Below are 25,806 nucleotides of genomic sequence, written 5' to 3'. Positions count from 1 at the left end.
GAGCTTTCACTGTAGTTTTAATGCTCAATAAACATCAAAGATTTATCTTTACTATCCAGCTGTGAAAGAAGATGCTCTTACATTCACTCGGTAGATGGAGAACAGGCCATAAAACTTAAGGCTGAAATCATTAAAAATGCAATGATTTCAGAAGCACAATATGAGTGCTCCAAGTCCTCATTTTTCAGACTACCTGTCATTTTAGGCATATGCCATGTTCAGAGCAGCTATCCCACTGATCTCAGCCATGGAAGCCATGCTGCAGTTCAGATCCCTGTATCTATACCCACAGAGAGTGAAAATGCAGACCATGATGAGGCTCTGCCCTCCTATTTGGGATCCCTCTCCATCTCCCACTTACTCCTTCTTTCCTTCTCATTATCTCCCCTGCTTTACCATAACTGTGCTCTCCTCTTCGATTCCTTTCCTGCCTCCAGTTATGTTGCTTTTGTCACATTTCCTGGGCACACAAGGTGAGGGAGTGGGTAGGACTGAACTTTTCCTTGGTCACCCCTTCTGTAACCCCAGACACAAGAGATCCCACAAGCCACAACCCCGCTGTGCCTGCTCTCCCTCAGGTTGGCATGACCATGAGCCATGCAGGATGAAGGTCATCCTTACCACAAAGAACTTAGAAGTCAAACAAGCCTGTACTGTGCAACTGTATATAGATACTTCAAGAGTACATCTTTACCAAATTTAGCAATTTAAACAAAGCAAAAAAGTACCATTGCTCTGCCACAAAGACAACTCTCTACCACAAGTTTCACATCCCTCTGTCAGTGCACAGAAGCACCAGAACCTTGAACCATCTGTGTTCGTCAAACGGACCCAGTGGCCTCCCTGAGGCCTCCCAGGCACACTCCCAGCTCCACTTGGACATGTGCATTCAGAGAGGAGATGATGGGGGGTACTGAGATTTTTTAAACTACTCACAGCAAATACTTCCATCTCCAAGTGTAAGCTGAGAAATGTTGTAGGACATTCACCTGCATAGTGTGGCACATGCAATTGTGTGGTACAAGAGATTTGGCCCAGCTGAAGGCTTATTCCACAGTACAAAAAAGCATTTTTGGTTTAGAGTTAATGAATGAAAACTTACACTCGGAGTACAGTACATCTAATGTTGTGTTTTAAATGGTGGCCAATTTCTGCTTAACCTGGTTGTCTTTTACAGCACTCCTGTCCCAAACTCAGGACAAGAGCACTCAGTGTGACTTGGCAGCTCCTGAGATGTATGGAACTGTCATGGGCAGGTAAAAGATTAATGGGAAGGGCTCTCTCTTGATTGATGAATCTGTGACCTTGAGCAACCAGAGCACTTGCACCAAGTATATCTGCCATGTGAGACAGACAAAATGAAAGAGGCTCATGTTACACTCTCAGATCTCATTAAGCACCCAGACCAGAAACACCGATACTGGCACTGGCCATCTGCTCTGCTGTTTGCCTGGTTACAGGTCTGATAACACTTTCAGGGAGCAAAAGTTAATCAGACGTACAGATGAGCAATAGCACTGCTGCACAGGAAATTCAGTGGAACATAACAGTTTCTAAAAAAAACCCCCACATACCTGTTTTTACTTCATTCTGCTCTTTCAAACCACACAAGCTGGCGGTTAAAAAAATTGTTGACATAAAAGGCTGTAACTTTAGGCTCTCCAAATATTGACTTTTTTTATAAATAACCTGTAAAATCATAATAAAGTTCACTAACTTGAAATCTGCCAAATTGCAGTGATCTCCTGTTACAAACAGGATTGTTTGTAATTGCTTTTAAAATATTTTCTCTAATGTTCTCATTTGCTTATCTCAGTTATTTGAGAATTATTTTCTGCCTTGGTTCTCCACTCGCAGTGTTGCAGGCCTTTCCATGTTTAATGTACTATTACCCCAGCATCCATCCCTGAAGAATAAAGGTTCCCTGCAAGCATTTTTCGAGAGACTTATGATCAACTGAATTTTCTTTGCTGAGCAGCAATTCCTGGAAAATCCTGCAACGTATTCAAAGGCTTTCCTACTGCTTTTGGAGAATTAGCTCTGGGCAAAATGATATAGTCTACTGAGGCCATATCTGACCCAGAAAGTATTAACTGAAGAATGTGCAGGACAGCTGCTTATCAGAAAGAAAAGACATGCAGTGGAGGAGAATGACAAGTAGAGCTACTGGAGTCAGTTGTGAATGACTGTCAGCTCTCCAGAGCCAGCCAGCTCGGGGAAGCAGATACGGCATTCTGCCGGAGCCCGTGCGCATCCGTAATGGAGCAGGCTCGGATATCTTAGCACAGGACTGCACCATGTGGAGAGGAGATAGTTTATCATCCAAGAGCATTTCAGATATATGATATGATAAGGCTGAGCAGAAATCTGAAGTATAGCAGGATTATTTCCAGCCAAGTGTCAACCCTTCCGTGGAGGACGTTCTGTGAGCAGGTTTGGTCAGCAGCATGCCAGGGTCATGTTTTCCAAAGCACTGATCTCCACGGATGGGGGTGGTGCTCCTCAGAAGCCAGACCTGGCACCATCCTCTTTCACACTGAGTTCAAAGAGAATGCCTCACTGCACAACAGTGTGAGTGCCATTTATTTCCAGCTACATATCCACTCATACCTAAATGCAGGCCTCAATTCCTATTCAGCTTTCCCAGATCATAAACAGGGCTCTGGGACAGTTCTGGGTATCTGGGACAATGTTTTTGTTTTCACTATTCCTTTGGATGAAGTGGTGTGTACCAAGTGATCATTTGCCACAGCATCATCAATTATTCAGCATTTTAACCCTCTGAAAAACTGACAAAATCCTTAATTTGGAAGTCATTATTTAGGCATTTTGCTAGTATTACACCATGGATGGCACTTCCCCACCATCATTTCACTTGGCATCTCTCATCATAAAGTGTTGTTGTGCAGGGACAATAATAATAACACTTAATGAGAACGTACTTTATTTTTCTAAATATCTTGGTTTGCATCCAATAATCAGTTCACGGAGAAAATTACGTGAGCCACAATGTGAGTTTCAAGAAGGTGCTGCGGGCGATTCTGGGGGACATTTCACAGTAAACATTGTTCCCGAGTGTGTCGCAGGGAAAGATCCAAGGCACTGGTCTCCCATTAAAAACACAAACATAGAAGACATGTTGTCTTTCCTAAAAAGCGTTTGGCCTATCACCCACATAGTCTCTGAGCTCATCCACTTCAAGGCTGAGTTCCCCACTTGGCCTTTTTCAGGAGAATTTAAAAGTTCGTTTCCAAACAAGTGACTATTCCCATTCGCCTTCTTTGGGCTCCTACTAGGAGCCCCATTCCTGCCATGCCCCACTTGCACGGCTCCAGCCTCCCTCCGCAGCCCCCCCGTTACTTTCACCCACTTTTCCTGAGCCGTACCCCCAAACCCGCTCCCAACTCCTCCCTTCGCATCCCCCCCGGCCCTGCCGCCCCTCCCCGGCCTCCCTCCGCGGCCGCGGAGCGTGCGCGCAGCGCGGGCGGCCTGGGCAGGTGGGGCGGAGAGCGGAGCGGAGCGGAGAGCAGGAGGAGGAGGAGGAGAGGAAGAAGGAGGAGGAGGAGGCGGAGGAGGGGGGCCGGCCCGCCCGCAGCCGCCGCCGCCGCCAGCGCCGCCATGATGCTTGTTTGCTTTCAATGAGTGTGAGGAGGAGGCGGGGGGGAGCTGCTCTCCCGTCCGGCCCGCGGCAGGAAACAAAGAGCCAGGCAGGCGGCGGAGCGAGGGCGGCGGGGGGACGGGGATGCTGCAGCCACAGGTAGGGGCGGCCCTGGCGCCCGGCCCGGAGCGGGGGGCTCTGCCCGGGGGGGTGGGGGGGCAGCGCTGCGGGAGGAGCGCGCTGAGGGGGGACCGGCGCTAGCACGGCCAGGGGGGACCCCCGGGCTCGGCGGGGAGAAGCCCCCGCGCCGCGACGTTTGGGGGTGTCAGGGGGGCCCGAGGCCCCTCTGGACGTGGGGGAGGTCCGGGGTGGGGGGGTGTGCTGGGCCTGGGCAGCCGCTGCTGCGAGGACGCCCGGAGGAGGCTCCGCGGCCGGGGAGGCGGCGGGGAACGGCGGCTTTGGAAGCGGGGGCGGCGGGGAGGGGGCTCCGCACGGCTGGGCCGAGCCCCGCGAGCGCCCACCGGCGAGCGGGAGGCAGGGAAGGAGGCTGGGAGGGAGCCGGGCCGGGCGGCGCCGCGCAGGAGCCCGGCTGTGTTTGCATCGAGAGGCAATTAAGAGAAATTAGTATAATGGCATCTGGAAGCCTGAAGTTGTTTTTTTGTTTTTGTTGTTGTTGTTATTATTATTGGTGCTGGTAGGTTTTGTTGTTTTTGTTGGCTTTTTTTTTTTCCCCCTCACCGTGCAATTGAGTTTAAAATAATTTTTAACAAAAGGCCGAGGGAAATGACATCAATCGGGGGAACTGCCCGTCCACCCTCCACGCACGGCGCCCCGCGCCGCTGCCTCCCCGGAGGCCGATCCGCCTGGCTGGGCGCGCACCGAGGGGCGGCAGCGCTGCCTGTCAGCGGAGCGCTTCGCCTGCTCCGGAAGGAGCCGCGGCAGCCGCCCGCCCTCCGTCCGTTCCTCCCCGCCCCGCCGGCAGCGGGAGCCGCGGCCGCGCTGGCGCCGGGGCCGGAGCGCCGCTCGCTCGTTCCGGCGGAGGGAGCGGCGGGGCGGGCGGGAGCCCTGAGTGGCAGCGGCGGCGGCCAATGCGGAGCCGCAGGGGCTGTGAGTGACAGCGGCGGCGGCCAATGGGGAGGCGCGGGGGGCGGGCGCGCGCGGCCGCGGGACAGGCGCATGCAGGGATAAACAGAGGGAATTGGGGCGGGGGGCGGCGGGGCTGGGATTGCGATCGCGGCGGCCCCACTGTCGGTCCGTAACCGGGCGGGGCCCGAGCGGGGTCCCTGCCTCGGCTGCGGCACGGGGAATGAGCGCCTGGGCTGCCCGCCGAAGCGCATCGTGCGGGGGAGCGGGCGGTGGGCAGATCCCGCACCCCCCGGTCCGTGCTGGGGCTCACAGGACAGCCTTTCCTCCTCCAGAATTTTATGGAGAGCGATAAGCCTGGGATCAGACAAGGCTTTAGAAAAGGAGATATCTAATGCACCTGTCTGTGTCTTGGTATCTATGGTGAACACGTATTTTATCAGCATTTTTTCCACAAACATTAAAAATTCATACGAAACCTATAGGTTGTAGTCCTAGGTTGGACTTGATGATCTTAGAGGTCTTCTCTAACCTGATTCTTTACTGCTTTGCTTTGTGTAATGTGAGAACTACATTCAAAACAAATTCAGTAAGCTAAAGGTTTTGTTGGCTTTTTTGTTCTGTGTTTTTTTTTGTTTTGTTTGTTTGTTTGTTTTTTAGTACAGCCATCTGTATTTCCACAAATGCATAGAAAATTGCATCACTGTAAATAGGAATTCATGGATGGTATTTGCTTTGTAACTAGAGTTGCAGATTGCCTGTTTTTTCATTTGATTTCTGGGGCTTATTTTCATAATCTAGATTTCAGCACAGTGGGTAACTAATTCAAAATCCAAGGGATTAAGAAATACCTGTGGTATTTGTCTGGCTTAAATACAAAGATGTGCAAGTGTTGACTGGTAATTGTATTGTATCTCACATTTCTTTTCATTCTAGAGCAGGTCTCGTAATTGGGAATTTATCAACATTTCCACTGGGGTAATTTTACAGGATTATCCGCCCTCTGTTCTTCCTGCTGGTTCATCTGGACTCTGTGGAGTTTGCTGCTAGCAATGAAGCCTTCTGTGGGGGTTTATTCATGCTATTACTGAAATGGAGCCCTTCGCATTTGGATTAACTCTTTGTTCACTTTTCACCTGAACCGTTTGGATCAGCCCATGTTTAAAAAGGATCCTACCAAGCATCTCTTTTCTGTTTGCATTCTGAAGTTGAACTCTGAATACAGTCTCGTGTTCAGGCTGTTTACTGTGCTTGAGTTTTAGAGGAAGAATTGAAATATAAAGATAGATGAAACTGTAATACTGCAGGGGCAGGTAAATACATTTGACATTTTATACACAAAGACTTGAAAACATGTTCTGAAGGGTCACAAATTGAATGAGCATGGTACCTTTTCAAGATAGGGCTGTACTAGATATTAGGAAGACATTCTTATAACCAAGTGCAATGTTTGTGGTGGAAACCACTGTCTTCAAAATGATTCCAAGACTGAGCAAACTGAAAATTTTTTCCCAACATATGAACAAAAGAGTCTATATTTGAAAGTGTGGCTGTATAAAAAAATGGTTCTGTTAATCTGTTGCCAAAAAACTTAAATATTAGTGCTCATAGCACACTGTGCCATGCTGTTTGGCTCACCACTGTGCCAGGAGTCCATGTGGTGAACCAGAATTCTTCATCCACTTGTGCAGGCCCTGTTGCAGAGGCCCTGGTTCTGTTTGCTAACAGACTGGTGAATTTTAAATTATTATCTGTTTTTGTCACGTCCTTTTGGCTGTACACTTTTGTATGTGCAGTCAGAGCATTACACCCCACTCTCAAACAGGGCCACATTAGGCAAAATTGCTACACAGAAATCTTTAGGAATGAGAATGCCTTCAGTCTTCAGAATTGAAGGGATGTACAAGAATTGACACTTATTTCTATTTTCAGGAAGTATGTGTAGTATTGAACAATTACAGTTGTGCACATTGGGCTTTAAAAAGCTGCCAGTGGCCTTAAAACGCCACAAGAATATTCTCCACAGACCCAACCACCAGATTTTAGTTCTAGTTGCATGAGGCAGAGGTTGAGCCGTGCCCAGTTGCATACAAAGTATCTGGGGTTTTCAATCCATATATTGAGGTTTTACACTACTTCCCATGTCAAAACACTGCCATTACTGATTCCAGTCTAAATTTAGCCTTCTCCATGGTGTAATTTTGAAAGCTTTGTGCATAAATTGCTCAAGCTGAGTCACTGCAGGGTTTCATCTGTTTTGTTCCTTCTAAAGTCTTGGTGCTTCACACTTAGAAGTGTGATTATTGTACAATAGCCTGCAAGATTATTAGCATTGTGTTAAGTGACATAATTTATGTTCTTACATTGAAATTGGGCTGTACAAGTCCACTCAACAAGGGAGCCTTGGCATCAACTTGGGGACCTGCACTCTCAGTTTCTACATGGAGCAATTTCTGCAGCTGACATCTTTGAGAGTTTACAAACGCTTAGGCAGGTCCCAAAGAAAAAGCTGTTTAAATGCTTAACATGTACTTTTAGCTGCTAATTGCACTTCCAAGATGGTGCTTGTTTAAAAAAAAAAGATTGGCAACAACTCAGTTTTTCCTTTTGTCAGACTGCAACATGAATCCTTTCGTTAATGCCTTGGAGGCCTTTTTTCTAGTGTATAAATCAAGGAGGGACTAGGAGCAGTAAATATATACAGTTGTTTATTTTAGAACTAAAATACTTGCTGTTAGGATTCCAATTTATGCTACAGTGGAGAGCTGCAGGAAGAGATTGATTTGACTTCAGATTTTTGTAGACTGGGAATGCTGTTAGTTGTTCTGTGGAGGCTGCCAGCTCGACATTGTGATCACAGCCTGGATATTTGGATGGCTCTCTTGTGCACCTTAGTTCATGTTCCTGGTATGCAGCCTTTATTCTGCAAGTGAAGGGGCTCCCTACCTGAAGACCTTCCTAAAGTTTTTGTTCCATTTTATAATACCAGTATCTCCAAAGCATCCTTTGAGCTTCCCCCTTTCTTCAGCAAGGCAGCAGTTGCAGTTGGAAGACTGGGGTTTTCCAGAACATGCTGAAGCAATTTGAGTGATGGATCCTGTCATGAAGGTGCAGCATCTTGCCATGGTTAGGAGACCAGGAATATACAGTAATGTCATATCCTGCATGTTACAAATTATATGCAGCTTTATTGCTTGAGCTATTTTGGAGTGTATTGATGGGTGAGATGTGGATTCTGCACATTGATCTAACTTAAATGCCTCTCCACAAAAGTATCTCTCTGCATAAATCAGTTTGCAAAGTCAGGGATCAGGAAGAAACTTACTCCTGAGACAGATCTTCCTTGTGATTTTTGCAACAAAGGCCACGTTTAGCCAACACCTCCAAAGACAGAGGGTTTGAAACTAAACTAAAACACCACCGGGGCTGGCCGTGCGCCATCTGATGTGTATCACCTGTCAGAGCAAGGAAATGGCTTCATAATGGCTGAGTGTAAAATGTACTGGGGGATTTTATGCCACACTCTGACCATTAATGCTTTAAAATATTGTTTTAAAGAAGTTTTAACAGTTGTTCAACCAGCAGAGGAGCTTTGTTTGACAAAGCAAAGGTCTTGTGGATCAAGGGGAATTTCAGTGCAGCATGAATCACAATTCATCTGCAGAGTACTTTCAGGAATGGGAGCTTTTAGGAACAACTAATAAGGGTGAAGAATAATTAAAACTAGTAAGGAATCCTGTTTTGATGAGGAGCATGAAAGATCCACCTCTGGAGATTTGCAGTGGCCAGTCATGGCAGAGGTGCTTTCTGTACAGGGGACTAGATCACCTCATGGTTTCTTCTGATTTAGTAGGTCAGGACTTCTCTCTAGGGGCGGAATTTGGAAAGCTGCTGCTTTGGTTGCTCATCATCCATGTCAGTACAAGCATTGCCAGAGTAATGCTCAAAACCAGCCAAGGATGTGGCTGAGCAGTGATACTTCATTATTTAAAAAGCCCCAGCCCCCACAGCCTCAAAGCCCCACTTTCTTAGCTGAGTCTCACTGTTGGTTTTCAGTATTGTCTCACAAACAGCTGCATCAACACAACTGAGAGAGGTGGTGCAGTGGAACATGGGGACAGGAAAGAAGTCTTGAGTTGGCTTTTTGCACAAGAACGTGGTTGTGGAAAAACATTTCTAGGCTTGTTGGTTAAATTTGAAGTAAAACCAATCTGTGAATTATTTGCTTGCTGTCAGGATGTGGCTAGATGTGTTGAGCATCAACTGTGCAATGACTTCTGTAACATCCTGACCTTCAGTTAGTTTAGCAACACTAATACTAACAAGCATTTAGGTATCTTGAAATTGTGTTCTAGGAAGGCAGAGATTTTTGGATATAGACACTGACATATCTTGTCAAGCTCTAGTTCAGTTCCACAGCAGGAATGCTGAAAATGAGCTCATGTCCAAACTTATTTAAAGTAGCTGAGTTCTCTCTTACTCCTTAGTTCTGTTTTGAGACTAAGAAATAGTGTTTTGTGTGGTGACTTCTGGTTTTCCCCCATGGAACAACAGAAATGTGGTAAGCATTCTGCAGACACATAAAGGAAAATGTGGTAAGGAACATGTTGGTGCATGTGCCAGTATTTAGAGTAGCTTACTGAGTTGGACCAAGATGAGAAATTTTGCACTAGGTCCCCTAAACAAGAATCAGTGCTCTGTGTATTGTGAAGAATCATAACTAAATTGTCAAATATGATTGGATACAACCAGTGGAGTGGGAGTTTTATTAAATTATTGTTTTGGAGTGTAAGGCTATTCTCAGCTTTCTAGAGACATTTGTAGGTGAAAGCTTTTAAGCCTTGGTCTTTATAAAACCTGAAGCTAAATGTTTTACAACACAGCTTTTCCTTTTTAAAGCTGGTCTTTTAGGTTCCATCTGACTTGTACAGTACACAGTTCTGTATGCAATTTATTTAAATTCTTAAAGTAATTAGTGAAGCTGACATCTCTTTAATATATTGGCTTTTCAGAATACACTAACAGAATGTGCAAAAAGCTGAATGCTGTGTGGTACTCATTAACCAGCCAATGTGGTTCCAGGGGTACCAGTTAAGGTCAGGCTTTGCTTTGCAATTTGGTTTTGTGTTAGTGTTTGTTTTGTATACAGCAGCCTTTTACTAGAGTCATAATTAGATACAATTTCTGATCATTAAGAGCTATTCTAATCATCTGGACCATGTTTGCAACACTGAGAACATTTGGATATCGTGTTTCTAGTGATTATATGTTGTGCAGGGGAAGGGGTGGGAATTTGAGGTGTTTTTATCATGGCTCTGATACAACAGGTCTGTCTTGGAGATCTGTCTAGAAGATGGAGGCATCAGGGACCTCTGTCCTCAGTTGTGCCTTTTTTACTCTGACCATTTTAGATTTCTCTTCTGAACCTAAACTAGTTTTTGTAGCAGCTGAACATGGAAGTGGCAATTGCTTCTTTGCATTAGTGAAATGATGGTAAACAAGTTTTTCACACTTGTGCAAGCTTTAGAGGATTACATGTACACCATTAAAACATGGAGCTGCACATTGCTTATCTGTGGGAAATTGTAATAGGCGGGGCTTGGGTAGAAAAAGTAGAAGTTGGGAAAATGACATCCTCCCTATGCCTGCCACTGCCAGCTGGAGCCAGCCAGTTTGCATCTCCATAAACAAGTTGTTATGAAGGACAAAGAAACCTTAATTAAATTTGAAATACCTGCAGGTCAAAATTTAATACGCTCTTCTTAAAAATATGAAATGACTGAGTTTTGTACTTACCAAAATTTAAAGCCTGTTCTAGTCAGGCTAATGGAGTCTTCCTGATTTGAAGACAGCAAGTAAATCCTTTGACATTTATGGCCCAGTTTATCTGAACCAGGATGCTTTGCTTGGGTTTCAGGAGGGTTATGTTTCATTTTAGTCAGCTTTGGCTAGATTAAGGGGTTTGCTGAACTTTAACAGCTTTATAGATTTTTAAAAGAATATTAAAGCATTTGTCAGCTTCTGAGTTTTCTCTAGTAGAACTTATATATGCAAATTCAGATAACTCATCTGATTAATAATATTCCAGATACTTAAATGAATTCATGGATATTGAGTTAATCAGTATCTTGTATTTATTATTACACATGTTCACATGCATGTTCACAGCCCACAGCATTATCTCAAGTCTGAAAAAGAGGAAGGGTAACTCGTGGGTTTGTATTGGCAGTCGTGTAAAATTACAGTTTTAGAAGTCCTCAAAATAGGATGGAGAAGCATTACATCCCTGATGAAGCCATTAAATCTTACTATGCTAACAGCCACTAAAATGTGATCTTAGGGAGTGAAAAAGTACTTGGAATGAATCAATTGACTTCATCTTGACTCAACAGCTTTTTTTAAATAATTTTAATTTAGATTATTCCAACATTGAGCTATAAATTGGGTTCAAGGGATGTTGACACCTTCCCACATGTTACAGTTGAGTCTCTTGCGAGGGGGGAGTGTTTCAGGAGTTGTCCTGGTGCTGCTGCAGTTCTGCCTGTGCCCACAGCTGGTGCGTGCCATCCCCTCCCCACGCTAGGCAAAAAGAAATTTTTAACTTAGAGCATGTGTTCTGAAAAATCCAGGTGTTGACCTTCAGCTGATTTCCCAATCAGATTTTTCCTAGCCTCATTTTTTCAATACCAAATGCTTACTGTAAAAAAAAAAATATTACTTGAACAGCTTTTTTTCAAATAAAATGCCAAGAGTGTTTGTACTAGTCCACAAATAATAGGTGTTTACACAACAGAGTTGGTATTTGCCTTGAAGTAGCATACTAGTAGGGAAAAAATAAATATGTGGTTTCTTGCAACACTGGTGTTTTCTTTGTATATATTTCAATAGAGGGATCTGGTTCTTGTCTACAAAGTTAAATGTAAGGTTTTATTTCAGTAGATATGCCAGTCCTTAAATTTCTGTTTATTCAGCCTCAGAATATTTATGACTTTAGTTCTGGTGTACTATAGTGTGGATTTCTCAATTCAGAGGTAGATATAATTATTTTGGATTTTTTTTTCTCTTGAGTGATGGCTCACACCTGTTTTCCTGAACTTTGGTTTATCTGCTTGTGTATTGTAGCAAAATATATTTTGCAGATATATTGCATGTTACAATACATTGTAGAAAAATACATTCTGTATAAAATACATGTAGTAACTGTATGTAACATAAATATATATTGTATAATATATTGCAACATAGTACACATTATGTAGCAAGTCATGTTTCTTGGCAGAATGTGAGTATTCTTCCATATTATGGTGTGTACCTGCTAGTAGTTGGGAAATTCAAAACCAGAGGCATATATTAAGATTTATTTTTAAAAAAACAAAATTTCAATTTAGTATGTTTTGAATAAGACATTTATAGAAATCAGATAACATGAAGTTTAGAAGTCTTTGTAGGAACAGTATCAGGATACAAAAAAACCATCCAGTTCTCTTGTTATGTCTTAGATGGGTGGGGTGGTGTCAAATTATTTTAAATAAGGATTTAACTGAGTTACATTAAATGTACTTCACAGGGCACTTGAGGTTTAGCTGGGTTGCATTGGGTATTTGATTCCTTTCCCCATCATGGTATCTTGCCCATTAATTTTTTTCCATCCGTTTTCAGTATTGACATCACTCTCGAGTTTGTTGCCCAGGCATGGAACAGGCTGAGGATAAATTCAGTCATTGACTCAACTCATCAAGTCAAGTGTGTAAATTCTGCAGGGACTGACCTTTATCCTAAACCCTGTTCAAGCTGCTGTGGCTTTTCTGTGAGGACGTGCCAGATGTTGCACCTTGTCATCCTGGCCAGGGACAGTGTTGTTGCTTATTTGCCCGTACTTCAAGCTGAAATGTAATTAAGTTCCCATAGAAATTCATGACTTGCTGAGTAAAGCACCACCAGAGAGGACAGGGAAAGCAGCAAGCTTGATTCATGTTGGAAAAGCACTTTTTAAACAAGGGGTGGTGGGTCTTTGAGTAGGAAAGGGCAAATCTGCAGTTTTATAGTAAAACTGAAATATAGCACTATGAAATTATCTTAAAGATTTTTTTCCAAAGTAGAGTAGTTATCTTTTAGAGGTACTTGTATTCCCTTTGAAGAAGGTCACTGTTTGGAGTTGAAAGCAGAAATTCCTGTTAATTCTAATAAAGCTCAACAGTAGAAATTAACCCTTTCCATACAGATTAACACATCTGATCAGCCTATACATTGCTAGACCTGCTACAGCCTTAAGTTATCTAAAATGCAATGTACTTTGCCTTCAGTTAGGATTTCAGACTTTGTTCAGTGTTACTGTTTAACTGGGTGAGGGTAGCTGGAAGCAAGGGTTTGCTTCCTGCTATGGAAGAAGAGATTTTGTGTCAGTGTGGCCAGAAGTGCCATTATGGTGCTGTCCTGATTTCAACAGCTGCAGATCCACACATGCATATACAGGAATAATAACACAGGAGTGCAGTCTCCCTCAAATATATATTTTTTCCTCTTTCCCCCCTTAGCCAGTTTAATTCTCTTCACCAGCTCCTTTGTTATCAGACAAAAGTCAGTGCTGATGCAAGAGTGAAGTGAAAATACAGGGTCCTGGGGAGGAGGAACTGCAGCAGGACCAGCTTAGTTCTGCTTCATGCATTGTAAAACCACAGTGCAAGTGGTAGAGGGTGGGGAAGATGCTAAATTAACTTTGAATTCAAAACAGACCAGTCAATTTAAGAAACATTTATATTTGTGGGGAAGGTCATTGAAACCCATTTTAAGTGAAACTTGGGATTGCATGGAAAAGAGCTTCAGGGTTATAGGCACAAGGTTACAAAAGAATGGTCTGGGGTGAGCTTCCAGTTAGAGTTTGGAGAGAGAAAGGGGAAAAAATAGTCTCTCATATGTGCTATTGTTTTCTTATGAAATCTTTGAGCAACTTAATAGATTGCTTTCTATCCTGCTACTTTTCAGCAGTTGAGAAGTAATTTATTTGGCAAGTAATACTGCACTGCATCAACAAATGGAAAATATTGTCCAATTGTCTTGTTACTCCTTACTTTATTAGGTCTAGATTTGCATCATTTATGTACTGTTTTTAATTAAAGTAGCAAAAGTTTGAGTAATTCTGCACTTGATCAGGTGTGGTGCTGCTTTGTTTACTTTCCCCTCCTGGCTATCTCCAGATCTGCTTTAGTGTCAGTGACAAGTAAAAGCAAGGGGAAGGAGGGGAATTCAAAAGAAGTCACTGATATGTGTTAGGAGCTTTCAGAAGCAGTTGTAATGCTTCAACATTGGGATTGAATTGAAATATTTCTAAAGGTACTCCCAGATTTGTAAATGGGTTTTATAGATAGTTCATAGTAACTATGGAAATAGTTATTTTGGAATAGTTGATTGGATCAGCTGAAATTACATCTGAACACTGTGTTGCTCTTACTTGTTCATAATTTTCTACACAATTTTAGAATTCTAGTTTCCCTAATTTAAAGATGATGTTTTAGGGGCAAACTTGACTTCTACATCCATAGTAATGGTATAAAAGATTGTACTTGGTCCGCAGGAGTTGTCCAATTTGTTTAGTTTTGAAATCAAGGTAATTTATCATGGTATTGTAGAAAGCATTTCAGGAAATGAAGAATTGCTGCAGTATTGGGGTGCTTAAAAAACCCCCAAAACCTTAATCTCAAAGTGTCTGCTCACCTACTTATTTTGTTTAAATCTTCTCATCATCTTCCAATTTCATAAAAATGGCAGAAGGGTAGAACAGGAAAAATAGCTGTCACCTTTACTGCCGTGTCACTCAGAGCAGGCTCATCTCTCCATTTTGAAGACATTATTTATTGGTAGTTTCCCCAGTCACCTGGAGCATAGTCTAGCTTCCACTTTGCACATGTCCATAGCCAAGGACATTTATCATTCCAAATGTCTTGTCAGGCAATGAGCTGAACTCCCTTCGTTCTTCTGTGAGTAGCAGGGTATCTAAACCACCTTGGCCTCCTGGAAATCCTTTCTAGACCATCAGCTCCTGCTGACGTGGTGCCCTCCATGGGCCTGGTGCTGTGGCTGGGAGGGCACCCCAGGGTCTGGTGGTGACACTGTCCTTGTCCAGCACAGCCCCAGTGCCCAGGCTGGCCGTGCATGGCCTGCCTGCAGCCATGGCTGTCACCTGGAGGGACAGGCAGCACCTGGGAACATTGGGCTTTGTCTGCAGTCCTCTGTTCTGAGGGAAGCCTGAGCCAGAGCTCCATCCCCCACCTGCTGCAGCAGCCAGCTTTGTCAGCCCTTGACATAACAAAGCTCAGGTTTTTCCTTCTCTTCCTGGTCCCTGTCACCCTTCCCTGAAGGGGCTGTTGGTCCCTGTTGTCCCTCACCCTGTCCCAGTGCCAGTCTCTCAGCACCTCTGTACAAACAAGGGCTCAGGGCAGTGTCTGGAGGCTTGAGCTGGAATTCCTGTGTCCCACCTGGGCCCTGCTGAGCTCATGGGCCTTGCTTGGCTCAGTTTCTGTGGGGAAAGGGGTGTTCATTCTGTGTGGGGACTGAGTGACCCACGGTGGGAATCACACTGAGTACAGCACTCAAGCTCTTCTGTTTCTACAGCTATTAAAATGACAATTTTAATCACCTGGTACAAGGTAGTAAACTATTTCATTTGCATTCAAACATACTTAAATGCCCTTTTCATTAAATTTATGTAGTCTGGAGCATTTTCCAGGAATCCATGTCATATCTTTGTTATAAAGATTTTCTCCTTTACAAACTGATTTACTGTATGCAGTAAGAACCTAACATTAATGGTGTTTCACCATCTATATTGGTGTAAGTGAAAATTACAGGTGGTATAAGCTCTTTGGAAAATTACCATGATGATTGTTAAGAGCTGCAGTTATCAATGTTTCTAAGGATGTTCAACACTATTTTATGGGTCTTACTAAAAATTACTTTAGTCTGACAAAACTCTATTACTTAATCTGATGTTTACTTTACCTCAGCTTTTATGTTTTACTGTAGCAGCTTAGCAGGTGCTAAATTTGGATTTGGGGAGGTGGAGAAAGGAGACAGAGACTGATTTTCTTGAACTGCTCAATGCTGTGAAGTTTTGAAATGCAATTGAAGGTGTTGTGCTTGTATTTTCTGCTGTACTGTGAGATGCTATCCAAAATTAGCCTTCCGGTCAGTTCCTGAGACGTTTTGAGTTGTGGGTGATAGATGAAGATGTGCTAATGCCTGGTGTGACAGTGTCCTGGATGTGCCTGTGCCAGTGATGCTCTTGGGCAGCAGTAGCTCCTTCAGCCAGGAGTCTCTCAGGCATTTGCTGCTTTTTTGGCACCTGGTAACCCTAAACAGCAGGGACTCATCCTCTGGGAAATGCAGCAGTGAGGAGGGAAAACCATCCAGAGCAGGAGCTTTATTATAGAGAGGGAGGGTGACTTCATTGAGATGGAGTGACTGGGAGTACAGGATCATCAGGATCCAGTGTTAAACCCCCAAATTCTTAAATCTCTAATTGTTTTAGTGTACATTAACAAAACCCACTGGAAAAGTATGTCATCCTCTCCTAGCAGTGAGCAGTGATACAAAGCTGGTACCAGCAAAGCTGTTAATTAGTGCATGTGATTGAGTGTGCTCTGGGGAGCGTTCGTGTTTCTGTACTGAATGAGATTTCTGTCTTTGCTATACCTGCTTCTCGAAAAATTGGAACATATTTATTAATTCAGGCAGCAGCAGGAAGAGAAAGCAGTAAATGTCTGACTAAGGTAAATGTTTCCTGACAAGCTGGAGCATTCCTACTTGGTCTTTGTGAATTATATATAATTATGTGTAGAAATTTCAGAAGAGATGCTCTGTACATTACTCTGATATATATTTTTGCATATTTACTGCAGGAAGAAGTTAGGCTTTTACGTTTCTGGAGATTGTAATCCACTCTCCTCTCATTTAATTAGTGAAGTTTGATGAAAAAAAGTGTTACACTTGGCGATTCCCACACCCTGGGTACTTAAATGCCTTCACTCTGGAAGGAGCCTCACCCAGCTGCTATTTATAATCTGATCCTTTTACCCACAATTCACTTCTTAAAGGGGAATTTCTTTTCACTGCAGAAATCTGGTTTTGACCAGTAGTGGGAGTGGGAAAGGGAAGGAGGAGTGTGACTTAGTAAAAGAGCTGTTATATTAAAGTAAGCATGTGATACCTAAAAGCTTTATTTTAATTAAGATGCATAATTATCAGATAGTTTTGGTGGATTTCTTTTGTTTTGTTTAACATGCAGAGTAAACATTTTTGAGTAAAATCAGTAAACAGATGATAAGTCTGGTTGATAGTCTTATTTACTAGGAGTTATTCTTTGATTTTTTTTTTTAATATAATGACAACATTTTTCAGTTTGTCACAGGAAATGAAAAAATGAGAAAGCCTTAAAAGACTTGGTAGGAAGATGTCCTTAGAAATTTGACCAGTATTGCTGCTTGCTTATTGAGTGCATTTGGGTAGTATTACCATATTGCTGAAATGTATTTTGATGAATAATTGCATAATGTTGCTTATAATATGTTTTTAAGTGTTATTTGAGCCAGCATTGTTTAATTTCTCTATTTCATATAAATAGATTTATAGCTTGTTGTTTGTTGGAGAGGAATGTTTGCTTCTGAGTCATGGTGCATGATTGAGTATGGTAAAAAGAACCCAGAAAAATTATTCTTACCAAGTTACCAGGAATGATGTGAAAAAGAATGAGACGAATGAAGTTAAATTTTGGTATAAAATACCTGGTGGAAGAAAGTGATAGAAATATCTACCTTGGGTGAAATATTTTCAGTAATACTTTGGGTTGCAGAGAGTAGGGTGAAGGTTGGATTAAAACCTATCACTTTGCAGATTTAAAGAATTGAGGATCTTTTTGAAACCTTAATTCTTTTCTTGATGCTGATTTGTGTGAAAAGCTGAGAATTGCAGTAAACCTGGAACTGATGGGTAATCAGAGTTATTAGCAAATATTTTCTCTAAGGGTATGAGATCCCTGTGGGCATGGTCATCCCTTGTTGAAGAAACAGGAGCCTGCAGTGGGATGTGTTGGTTTTGAGGAACACACAACATAGCCATGGAAGGTGGTGGGACAATTTCTAAACTGCTTTGCAGATTCTGGTGAATTTTTGGAGGGGGTTAAGCTGTTGTCTGCCATTCCAGGAGTCTTAGGAATCTGTTTTTCTATTTTATAGCAGTGTTTTCTCTTCAGTGACATTTGTAAATTGGCACATTATCTCTAGTTTGGAGAAGTATTTGGTACAAAAGCCTAGTATGAAATTTAACTGAAATGGGAATTACCTTCTGAAGAATTCTCAGTATGTAATATCTCAGTTAATCCCTTGCCTTTTGGTTTCAACAGGAATGCCCAAGGAAAAGTACGATCCACCTGATCCACGGAGGATGTACACAATTATGTCCTCAGAGGAAGCAGCCAATGGAAAGAAATCACACTGGGCAGAGTTGGAAATAAGTGGTAAGGAACTGAGGCACGGTCCTGAGTTAAGAACTCACTGCAAGTAGTGTGGGCTTGGAAAATCTGGGGTGGAGTTACCTACCTTGAAATGAGCCAGCAGAGCACAGGGAAAGCTGAGGGTGTGTGGGGGGAAGAGCTTGGGCTGGGATAACACAGGGAGCTGTGGGAGGGGTAAAGGTGGGGCAAGTGGGAAATCCCCATGTGTAGGAAAGTTTTCAAGGTGACGATATGGATGTGAAAGTGAGAGCATGAATTGAAGATTTAACTTCTCAAAGAGAACAAGGTGAAGTTGGGGTTGATCTGTAGTGGTATGTTCTTACTGTAGGTGATGTAACAACAAGGTATTAGTCCATGAAGCAAAAGTTTTCTGTTTAAAAGCAGTTGTAAATTTTGCTTTGCTCTTAAGAGTAAAAACAAACACCAAAGCCTCCACAATCTGTGCAAGCTTTGAGATATTATTGTTGGACTCTTGAATCTTTTCTGAAAAGGTCAGAATTCATAAGCATGTATTTCAACTGGTCAACCAGTCTCTTGATTTGTAGAGTAAATCCTGAGTTTGCTACAAAAAGTGTTTAACAGGAAATTCAAGCAAATATTTTAAGAATTAAAAAATTTTGTGACATTTTAAACTTAGGCTGTAATTTTGTGTAGATACAAAGGTTCTTTAAGCAAGGGCAAAAATTGCCATGTGGGATTTAAAATGGCTGTAGAGAAATTTGAGAAGAAGAGAAATTTATAGAAGAAGGAGTAAACAAACAGTTCTTCAGATTGTGAAGAATCTTTCCATCCAATTCACTGAATCTGTGCCTTGCTTCCAGTACCACGTGCCTCCCCATGTGAATAGCATACTTTACTGAAGGTTACAGATGCAGAAACCCAGTTAAATGCTGCTTCAGGAATCAGCATTATACATCAGCATTAGGCTTGGAATCCTCTTGGACATCTGCTGCTCTGCATAGGAAGTGCATTAAGTGATGGCTCTTTCCTTTCATGCCTGGTAATCTCACTGTAGACTGATTCCCGCCGAGGGAGGTGCTGCAGTGGAGAGCCTGGATCAGGGATGTTGATTGGAAATCCTTTCAGCTGCAAGGCTTTCTATGATCACAGTCACCTGTTTGCATTGGGGGTGGGGGAGAGGTGCTAATTCACTTTTAAAATGCAAAGAGCTATCCATTTGTGTTTAAAGCCTTTCAAAAGATTTCTTATTGAGCATTAGAGGAGCATCAATCCCTTAAGAACTGTATGCATTTGCCTTGCAAAATAAAATGGGCAGTGTTTTTTGTTTCATTCGTGTTCACACTGTCCTTTCCTTGCAGAATACTTGGTCACATAATACAGCTAGCCACAAATGTTTTAACTGATGTCATTTAAATCGTGTTTTTTCATGACAGGCTTTTTTATGCTTTGTTTTGTTACAGCTCACTGGAAATTATGCCACTATTAAACATTTTGTTGCCAGGGACTGAGTCCCAGATGCACATGTCTCAGAGTAACCTTCCCTGGGCACTAAATATGAATTCTTGAATTATGAATTATTATTCTTGAATATGAATTATTTTGGAGAAAATAATTTAAGGAAGGGAATTAACAAGTGTGTGTGTTGGTATAATATTAACTAGATTGTTGTTAACCTTGATGAGTCACAGTGGGCATTTTAAAGTTCTTCCAGCTAACGTTTTGCCTTGGAAAAACTGGTAATGGTACTCCTAATGCTTTTGGTACAGTGAAATGATTTAAGTAAATGAAAAAGGATTTCCCCTTGGAGGAAAAAACTCTTGGAGACAAGAAATATTTTGAGACCTTCTGATGATATCTCACATTCTTTGCAGGCAGCAGTGTAAAAATCTTGATTCTGTCACACAAATCCATGTTTCCACACTTCAGTTTATACAAAAAATCATACCTTTTTTAAAATATCTGGCAATAGTTGATACAGCTTTTCGTTGAATGCCAGATGGAAATCCATGCTCTCAACTAAGCATCTTAGTCACCCTAAATATAGTGTTTCTATCTGTTCTTGGCTGGATTAATGCCATAGAGTAAAGATTTTTTGGTTTGAAAGATGTGCAGAAATAAGGGATGAACCAAAGCACTGTCTTTCATCTCAGACACAAACTATAATTGAGAAAAATCTGTTTCTTACACTTCTGTTAATGATAAATTCATGGTCAGCTAGTTAATATGTTTTGTCTTGTATGGAACTAGATAAAGACAGATGTTTAAGCCTTAAATATGGATGAGGAAAAACAACCTCAAACATCCTTGGAAATATCTTGCATTTTCTCACACAATGACAAATGTTTCATCTATTGAATTAGTGTTTATGGAATTTACATTGAATAAAATAATAATAATAGTAATAATGGTAATAATAATAATAATAATAATACCCACAAGCAAAACTCCCCCTCGAATTCCCCTGCCCCATACACACTTGAGAAATGTGCTATTATTGCCAAATCTATGGATTTGACATGTTCTGTTTTCTCTTGTACCTTTCTTCCACAGGGAAAGTGAGAAGCTTAAGTTCATCTTTGTGGACACTGACCCATTTGACAGCTTTGCATCTCAGTGACAATTCCTTATCCCGTATTCCTTCAGACATTGCCAAGCTTCACAATCTGGTATATCTGGACTTGTCCTCTAATAAAATCCGCAGTTTACCAGCAGAGCTCGGAAACATGGTGTCACTCAGGTATGTAAATCCTATCAGGAGTTAAAATTCTTCTTTTATTATCTTTGTAGCAATAGCTCAAATTTCAGCATAAGTAAAATCCCCTTTTCTCCCTTCTTATCTGCCTCCCTGAATACTTGCTGTGGGCTGTGCAGCTACAGCAGTACTGGCTTTTGTGTGATCTCCTGTTCTGATGTATGACAGCACAGAATGAGCCTCAGAAGTGCTTGGTTTGATGGCAGTCACCCATTTTATATTTTTCCTTATCAGGTTTCCTCTCAGGCATCTCTTTCCAGATTTTTTTACAAATATTTTATGTGGTGTTTGTCTCAAAGAGTAAGTGAAGCACCAAAAAAAATTGCTTTTAACTCATAGTAAGGTAGTAAAAAGATCAGATTAAACATTTATAATTGTGTTGACTACAATGTTGTCCTCTTTATTCACATTCAGTAATTATATTTAACAATAGTTCTTGTTCTGTTTATTGTATAACAGTTGCAACATCTAGGATCATCTAGTATGTCAGTATCATCTCCTCCCCACCTTTGCTGTGATGTAACTGCATTCCTGTGCAAACTGGGGAGGAGAAAAAAAATGTTGTAATCACAGCTTTTCAAGTTTTTTTTCCCTTCAGTTTTGCAGTGCCAAGATGTACAAAGTTATCCTGGAAGTGAAATGTGAATAATGGTGCCTATTTAGATTGCACTTAAGGCTGCAGCATTTTACTTTGTAAAAACACTGTTACATAAATATATAAATTATTTATGTAAGAGTAAATATTTACAGGCAACAGTCTTTTGCCCTTGACCCAAAGGAAGAGCCTTATCTTGGGTTTATTAGACAGTTGCCAGTAATTGCCTTCATTGCTTTTAATTTTGAAGATACTTCTGAACAGCTTTCTCAAATCCAGAAAATGCAGAGTCTGAAAGTAACAAGAATGTTATTAGAGCAATGGACTGCCAGCACAGCTTTCATGAAATTGGAAGCAAAACAAGTTTGCACATAGAAATATCTGTCATTGCATTTTCCTCCCCTTTAGAAAAGTCTGCTCTGTTGGAGAGGATTAAACTAGCTGATTAAATTGGTGCTAAAAGCTCAAATTCCAGAGCAGTTCAAGCCTCAACCTTGGAGGCTGAGCAAAGGGACCTTGCTTTTTGAAGTATAATTGGCAGCTCAGTTTTGTAGCATGTTGTATAGTTGCTTTCAACTGGAGAGGAGTCTGTTCTAAGCTCCAGTTCTTTGCATTACTATTTCAATTAAAAGCAGTTATTAGTTACAGGTTTCTTCCCTTGTTTATTCAATTCCTTGGATATTGTGAAGTAGCAGCCCTAGATTTACTGGAATAGTCTCAAATTCATCTTTGTACTTAATTAGCCTCCTTTCAGTCTTTTTAAAACATTTTTGTAAATGTAACACTTGTGACATGGAGATAGCTTAGCAGTGCAGAGTCATCAGTAATGTCAAGTCATTATGCATTCTTCCCAACACCACTTCTGATTTATTCTGGCCAATTCTATGAAGCTGCAGCTCTTGAGAGTCCTAAGTTTCTTCTGAGCAGATGAGGGTAAATCTTGTAAATGTGAAATGTGTAGCTAAGGTCTAGGATCACATAAGCTTTCTATTTATGACCACAACACAGCACTTGAGCCCAAATCTCTAGTTGTGCATGAACCCATTGTGCTCCTCAGTAATTGCAGCTGCTCCATGTTTTTTTTTACTGTAGTGTAAGTGAAGAAAAGCCAAAAGCACATCCTATATGTGAGAGCACATTGCAGGTGCCAGCTGGGCCAGGATTTTGTGTTCCAAGCTGGTGTTGCTGCAGACTCTTCCCCTGGAGTCTGGGAAGTTGTTCAAACTAATGGTAATTCAACCATGGGCATTGCTGATATCCCAAGCCACAGAAATCATTTGTGCTCTCAACACTGAGAGCTGATAACAGCTCCCCCCCCAGCTCCCACACCTGGAGCTCTGGGTTTGGTCTGTACTGTAGAGCTCTCCCAAGACTCCTTTCATCTCCCTTTTTACTGCAAGTAGTTGAAAAAAGAGATGTCAGAACAGTAGGATTTCTGATCTTTGCAGAAAAAGGAGAGAAAAATAAACAGTGTAACATGTTATCTTGGAAAGCTCAGCTGTAAAACAGATCCTCTTGATCTGTTTTGTCTTACTACTGAAATTATGAACCCAAACCAACAGAAAATTACCACTGCAAATGACTATGGTAATAAAATGACTATGTAATAAATAACTATGGTAATGCCATCACTGTAATCATACTGCCGTGATCTTGGATTTTTAATTTGATTTCAGGGATGTAATTTCCCTTTATTTCTTAATCACAGCTGACCTGTTTCATGGTCTGATTTGTCTGAGCTGTTACTGCATCATCACTTGTAGATTCTAAAGTGTTTAATTATTGCTAATGTTCACAAAATGTCTGACTTTTTAAGATAAACTCTCCAAACAGATCCTTTCCTGTGTACTTCAACATAATGTGTTTTGTCTGGTGTATGTGTCTGAGTACAGCAGGATTTCCCTAACAATTGCTGTTTAGTCTCTGAATTTTTCAATATTGTGCTTTGCTACTATATTGATTCTCTTCTAGTTCAATTTTTGTACTGCTGCAGATAAACATTGCTCTGTTTTCAGACCCATATGATTCTTGCTCTGTCTACAGGGAACTACATTTAAATAACAACCTGTTACGAGTTTTACCTTTTGAGCTGGGAAAACTGTTCCAGTTACAGACTTTGGGTCTGAAAGGTACTGCTGTTTTTTTCTTGGTGTCTGTGCTTCTTTAGTGATACTGCTGCTGAGCTGTAATGGCTGTAGTCTGCTAGTTCAGAAAATGTTACTGATTAGCAATCCAGATGTAGCTGCTCACTCCACATTTATAAATACTGTTGCTTAGGGATTATTTAGAAAAATAACAGGTTTGACAGAGCAGTGCCCATAGAAAGAGGTTTCCTTTTCTTTTTGCAAACTGTGCAGAAGCTTTCTGTTGCTTACATGGGGGTTGAATGCAATTCTGCTTTAACTAAGAAATAGTCTGTGGTTAACTGGGGTACATCTCCAGCCAGAAAGGGAACATCCTTTGTTCAGCTGCAGCGTTCTGTGCTGTTTGTGCAAACAGCAATTTAAGGCTTTTCCTTTCCCCCCCCCCCCGAACTTTATGGAGCCTAGCTGTAAAATTGCTGACCTTGGGGAATTTTGAGTCCCAAAATCAGAAGCCCTGAGAGATATAATGCCTCTATACACTCTTAAGTTTCAAAAGTCTGTTTATCTCCCCCTTAAAACTGGGCACTTGCAGTGTGTGTTGTCCATGACAGCTTCTGCAATCTGCTTATGTTTGGCAGATGGCAGAGTCTCTGCTGAGGTCTGACTGTCAGATCAGCTGCTGGGGGATGTCTCACACTGAGCAGAGGTGGCTCCTGTGTTTGTGCTCATCAGCTCTGCCTGTTGTACCACAAGTTCTTCCCTGCTCTTAGTCCAAGCACCACCTTTGGGATGCTCAGTCCCACAGCAGAATCAGCAGGGAATATTGTTAAACTTCACTAGGGCTGTCCACACATGCAGAGTTTTATGGGACTGAAGACCTGAGATCTGTAATCCTGAAGTAGTTCATAGTAGATCTTGTCTCCAAGATGTCAGCTTTCAACACTGATATGCAAGTCTGCAATAGTTCTGTGTATTTTATTCAATATTCCTGTGAATTGGTTTGTAGGAAACCCACTTACACAGGATATTCTGAACCTGTATCAGGAACCAGATGGGACACGACGGCTACTGAACTATTTGCTTGATAATTTGGCAGGTACTGCAAAAAGAAGTAAGTGATCATTCTTCAAACATTTCTTTCTGCTGTGTTAAATAAATGTGATTATCACTTGTATCTCTATTTTAAAATGTTCCCATAGTTTCGACAGAACAGCCACCTCCAAGATCCTGGATTATGTTGCAAGAACCAGACCGTACAAGACCAACAGGTACTGTTACACTTCAAGATTTCTCATTTCTTCTATTTTCCTTTTAATAAAAGCTGTTGATCTTTACTGGAAAAGAAGTTAATGCTTAAATTAACCAGTCATCTCGGCAGTGCTGACCAGCCAGCTGAAGTCATTCTATCCCAGTTGGAACGCCTGTTCCAGATTTACCCATCTTTCACTCTAAAGTAATTTATTTTTAATTAACGTCCCCCTCACAGGAATTGAAACTGTTGGCCACAATTAGTTAAATGGTGGAATTATAACAGGCTTAATTTAACATTCGTTGAATAATAAAAAAATTGAAGCATTTGAGCATGATTTCCAAAAAATGTACAATTAAGTAACCAGGGTATCATCCTTGATTCAGCATTTTTCTTGCTGTTGGGATTCAGGTCATGTTTAATTCTTTGCCTTTTTTTTTTTTTTTTTTTTGTGCATAAATTGTTTAAAACACAGTTTTTTTCTATTTAGCTGCCCACCAGAAATCTTAGTGTATTTCTCAATTATTGCAGTGTCTTCTCTTTCAGGACTGATAATTCTCCCATTATTAAGGTGATTGCTTCAAAGATCATGATGTTAATGCAGTGTCTGTTTTGTTGTCACCTATTTATTGGTTTTCAAAATGCTAGACTTTGACCCCAATCAGACCAAGATTCTTTTCTTCAGCTCAGTATATCTTCAGTGATCTTGTTTCTTTTTTCTACATTTGAGAGGAGCTTCCGAGTCTTTGTTGTACTACAAATTCTTTAAGTGCTTTTTAAAACAAACCAACCTATAAAACCCAGCAAAACAACCCCCAGATCCGTGCTGCTGGATTACCTGTCAAATTGCCCCAACCTGTCTCATTATTGCTCCTGTTTCAAATTAATAGAGAGGAGATATTTCTTGTCCTATGCCTAAATGGCTTTTTGAGGTGAAAATATTTGAGGGGTAAATTTGCCTACACTTTTTCTTTGTGTGA

The 25,806-nt window shown here is 41.5% G+C and overlaps 1 protein-coding gene across 3 annotated transcripts in view; it reads left to right on the top strand.

Annotated features, from left to right (window-relative positions):
* The first annotated feature begins 3,571 nt into the window (after nucleotides 1–3,571).
* Nucleotides 3,572–25,806, top strand: part of CNOT6 (CCR4-NOT transcription complex subunit 6) — a 30,169-nt gene continuing 7,934 nt past the window's right edge. The window contains exons 1-6 of one of the 3 annotated variants that reach the window (XM_074551901.1): nucleotides 3,572–3,757; nucleotides 18,075–18,188; nucleotides 20,697–20,883; nucleotides 23,537–23,622; nucleotides 24,584–24,673; nucleotides 24,777–24,845. In XM_074551901.1, the coding sequence (XP_074408002.1) occupies nucleotides 18,077–18,188; nucleotides 20,697–20,883; nucleotides 23,537–23,622; nucleotides 24,584–24,673; nucleotides 24,777–24,845 (544 nt within the window). In that variant the 5' untranslated portion in view covers nucleotides 3,572–3,757; nucleotides 18,075–18,076. Of the gene's footprint in view, nucleotides 3,758–5,615; nucleotides 5,995–18,074; nucleotides 18,189–20,696; nucleotides 20,884–23,536; nucleotides 23,623–24,583; nucleotides 24,689–24,776; nucleotides 24,846–25,806 lie in introns of those variants that run through there. The other 2 variants (XM_074551900.1, XM_005483631.4) reach the window with 2 other exon arrangements.

This window comes from Zonotrichia albicollis, chromosome 15 (assembly GCF_047830755.1).
Source record: "Zonotrichia albicollis isolate bZonAlb1 chromosome 15, bZonAlb1.hap1, whole genome shotgun sequence".
Lineage (NCBI taxonomy): Eukaryota > Metazoa > Chordata > Aves > Passeriformes > Passerellidae > Zonotrichia > Zonotrichia albicollis.
This window is presented reverse-complemented; position numbering and strand designations above follow the sequence as displayed.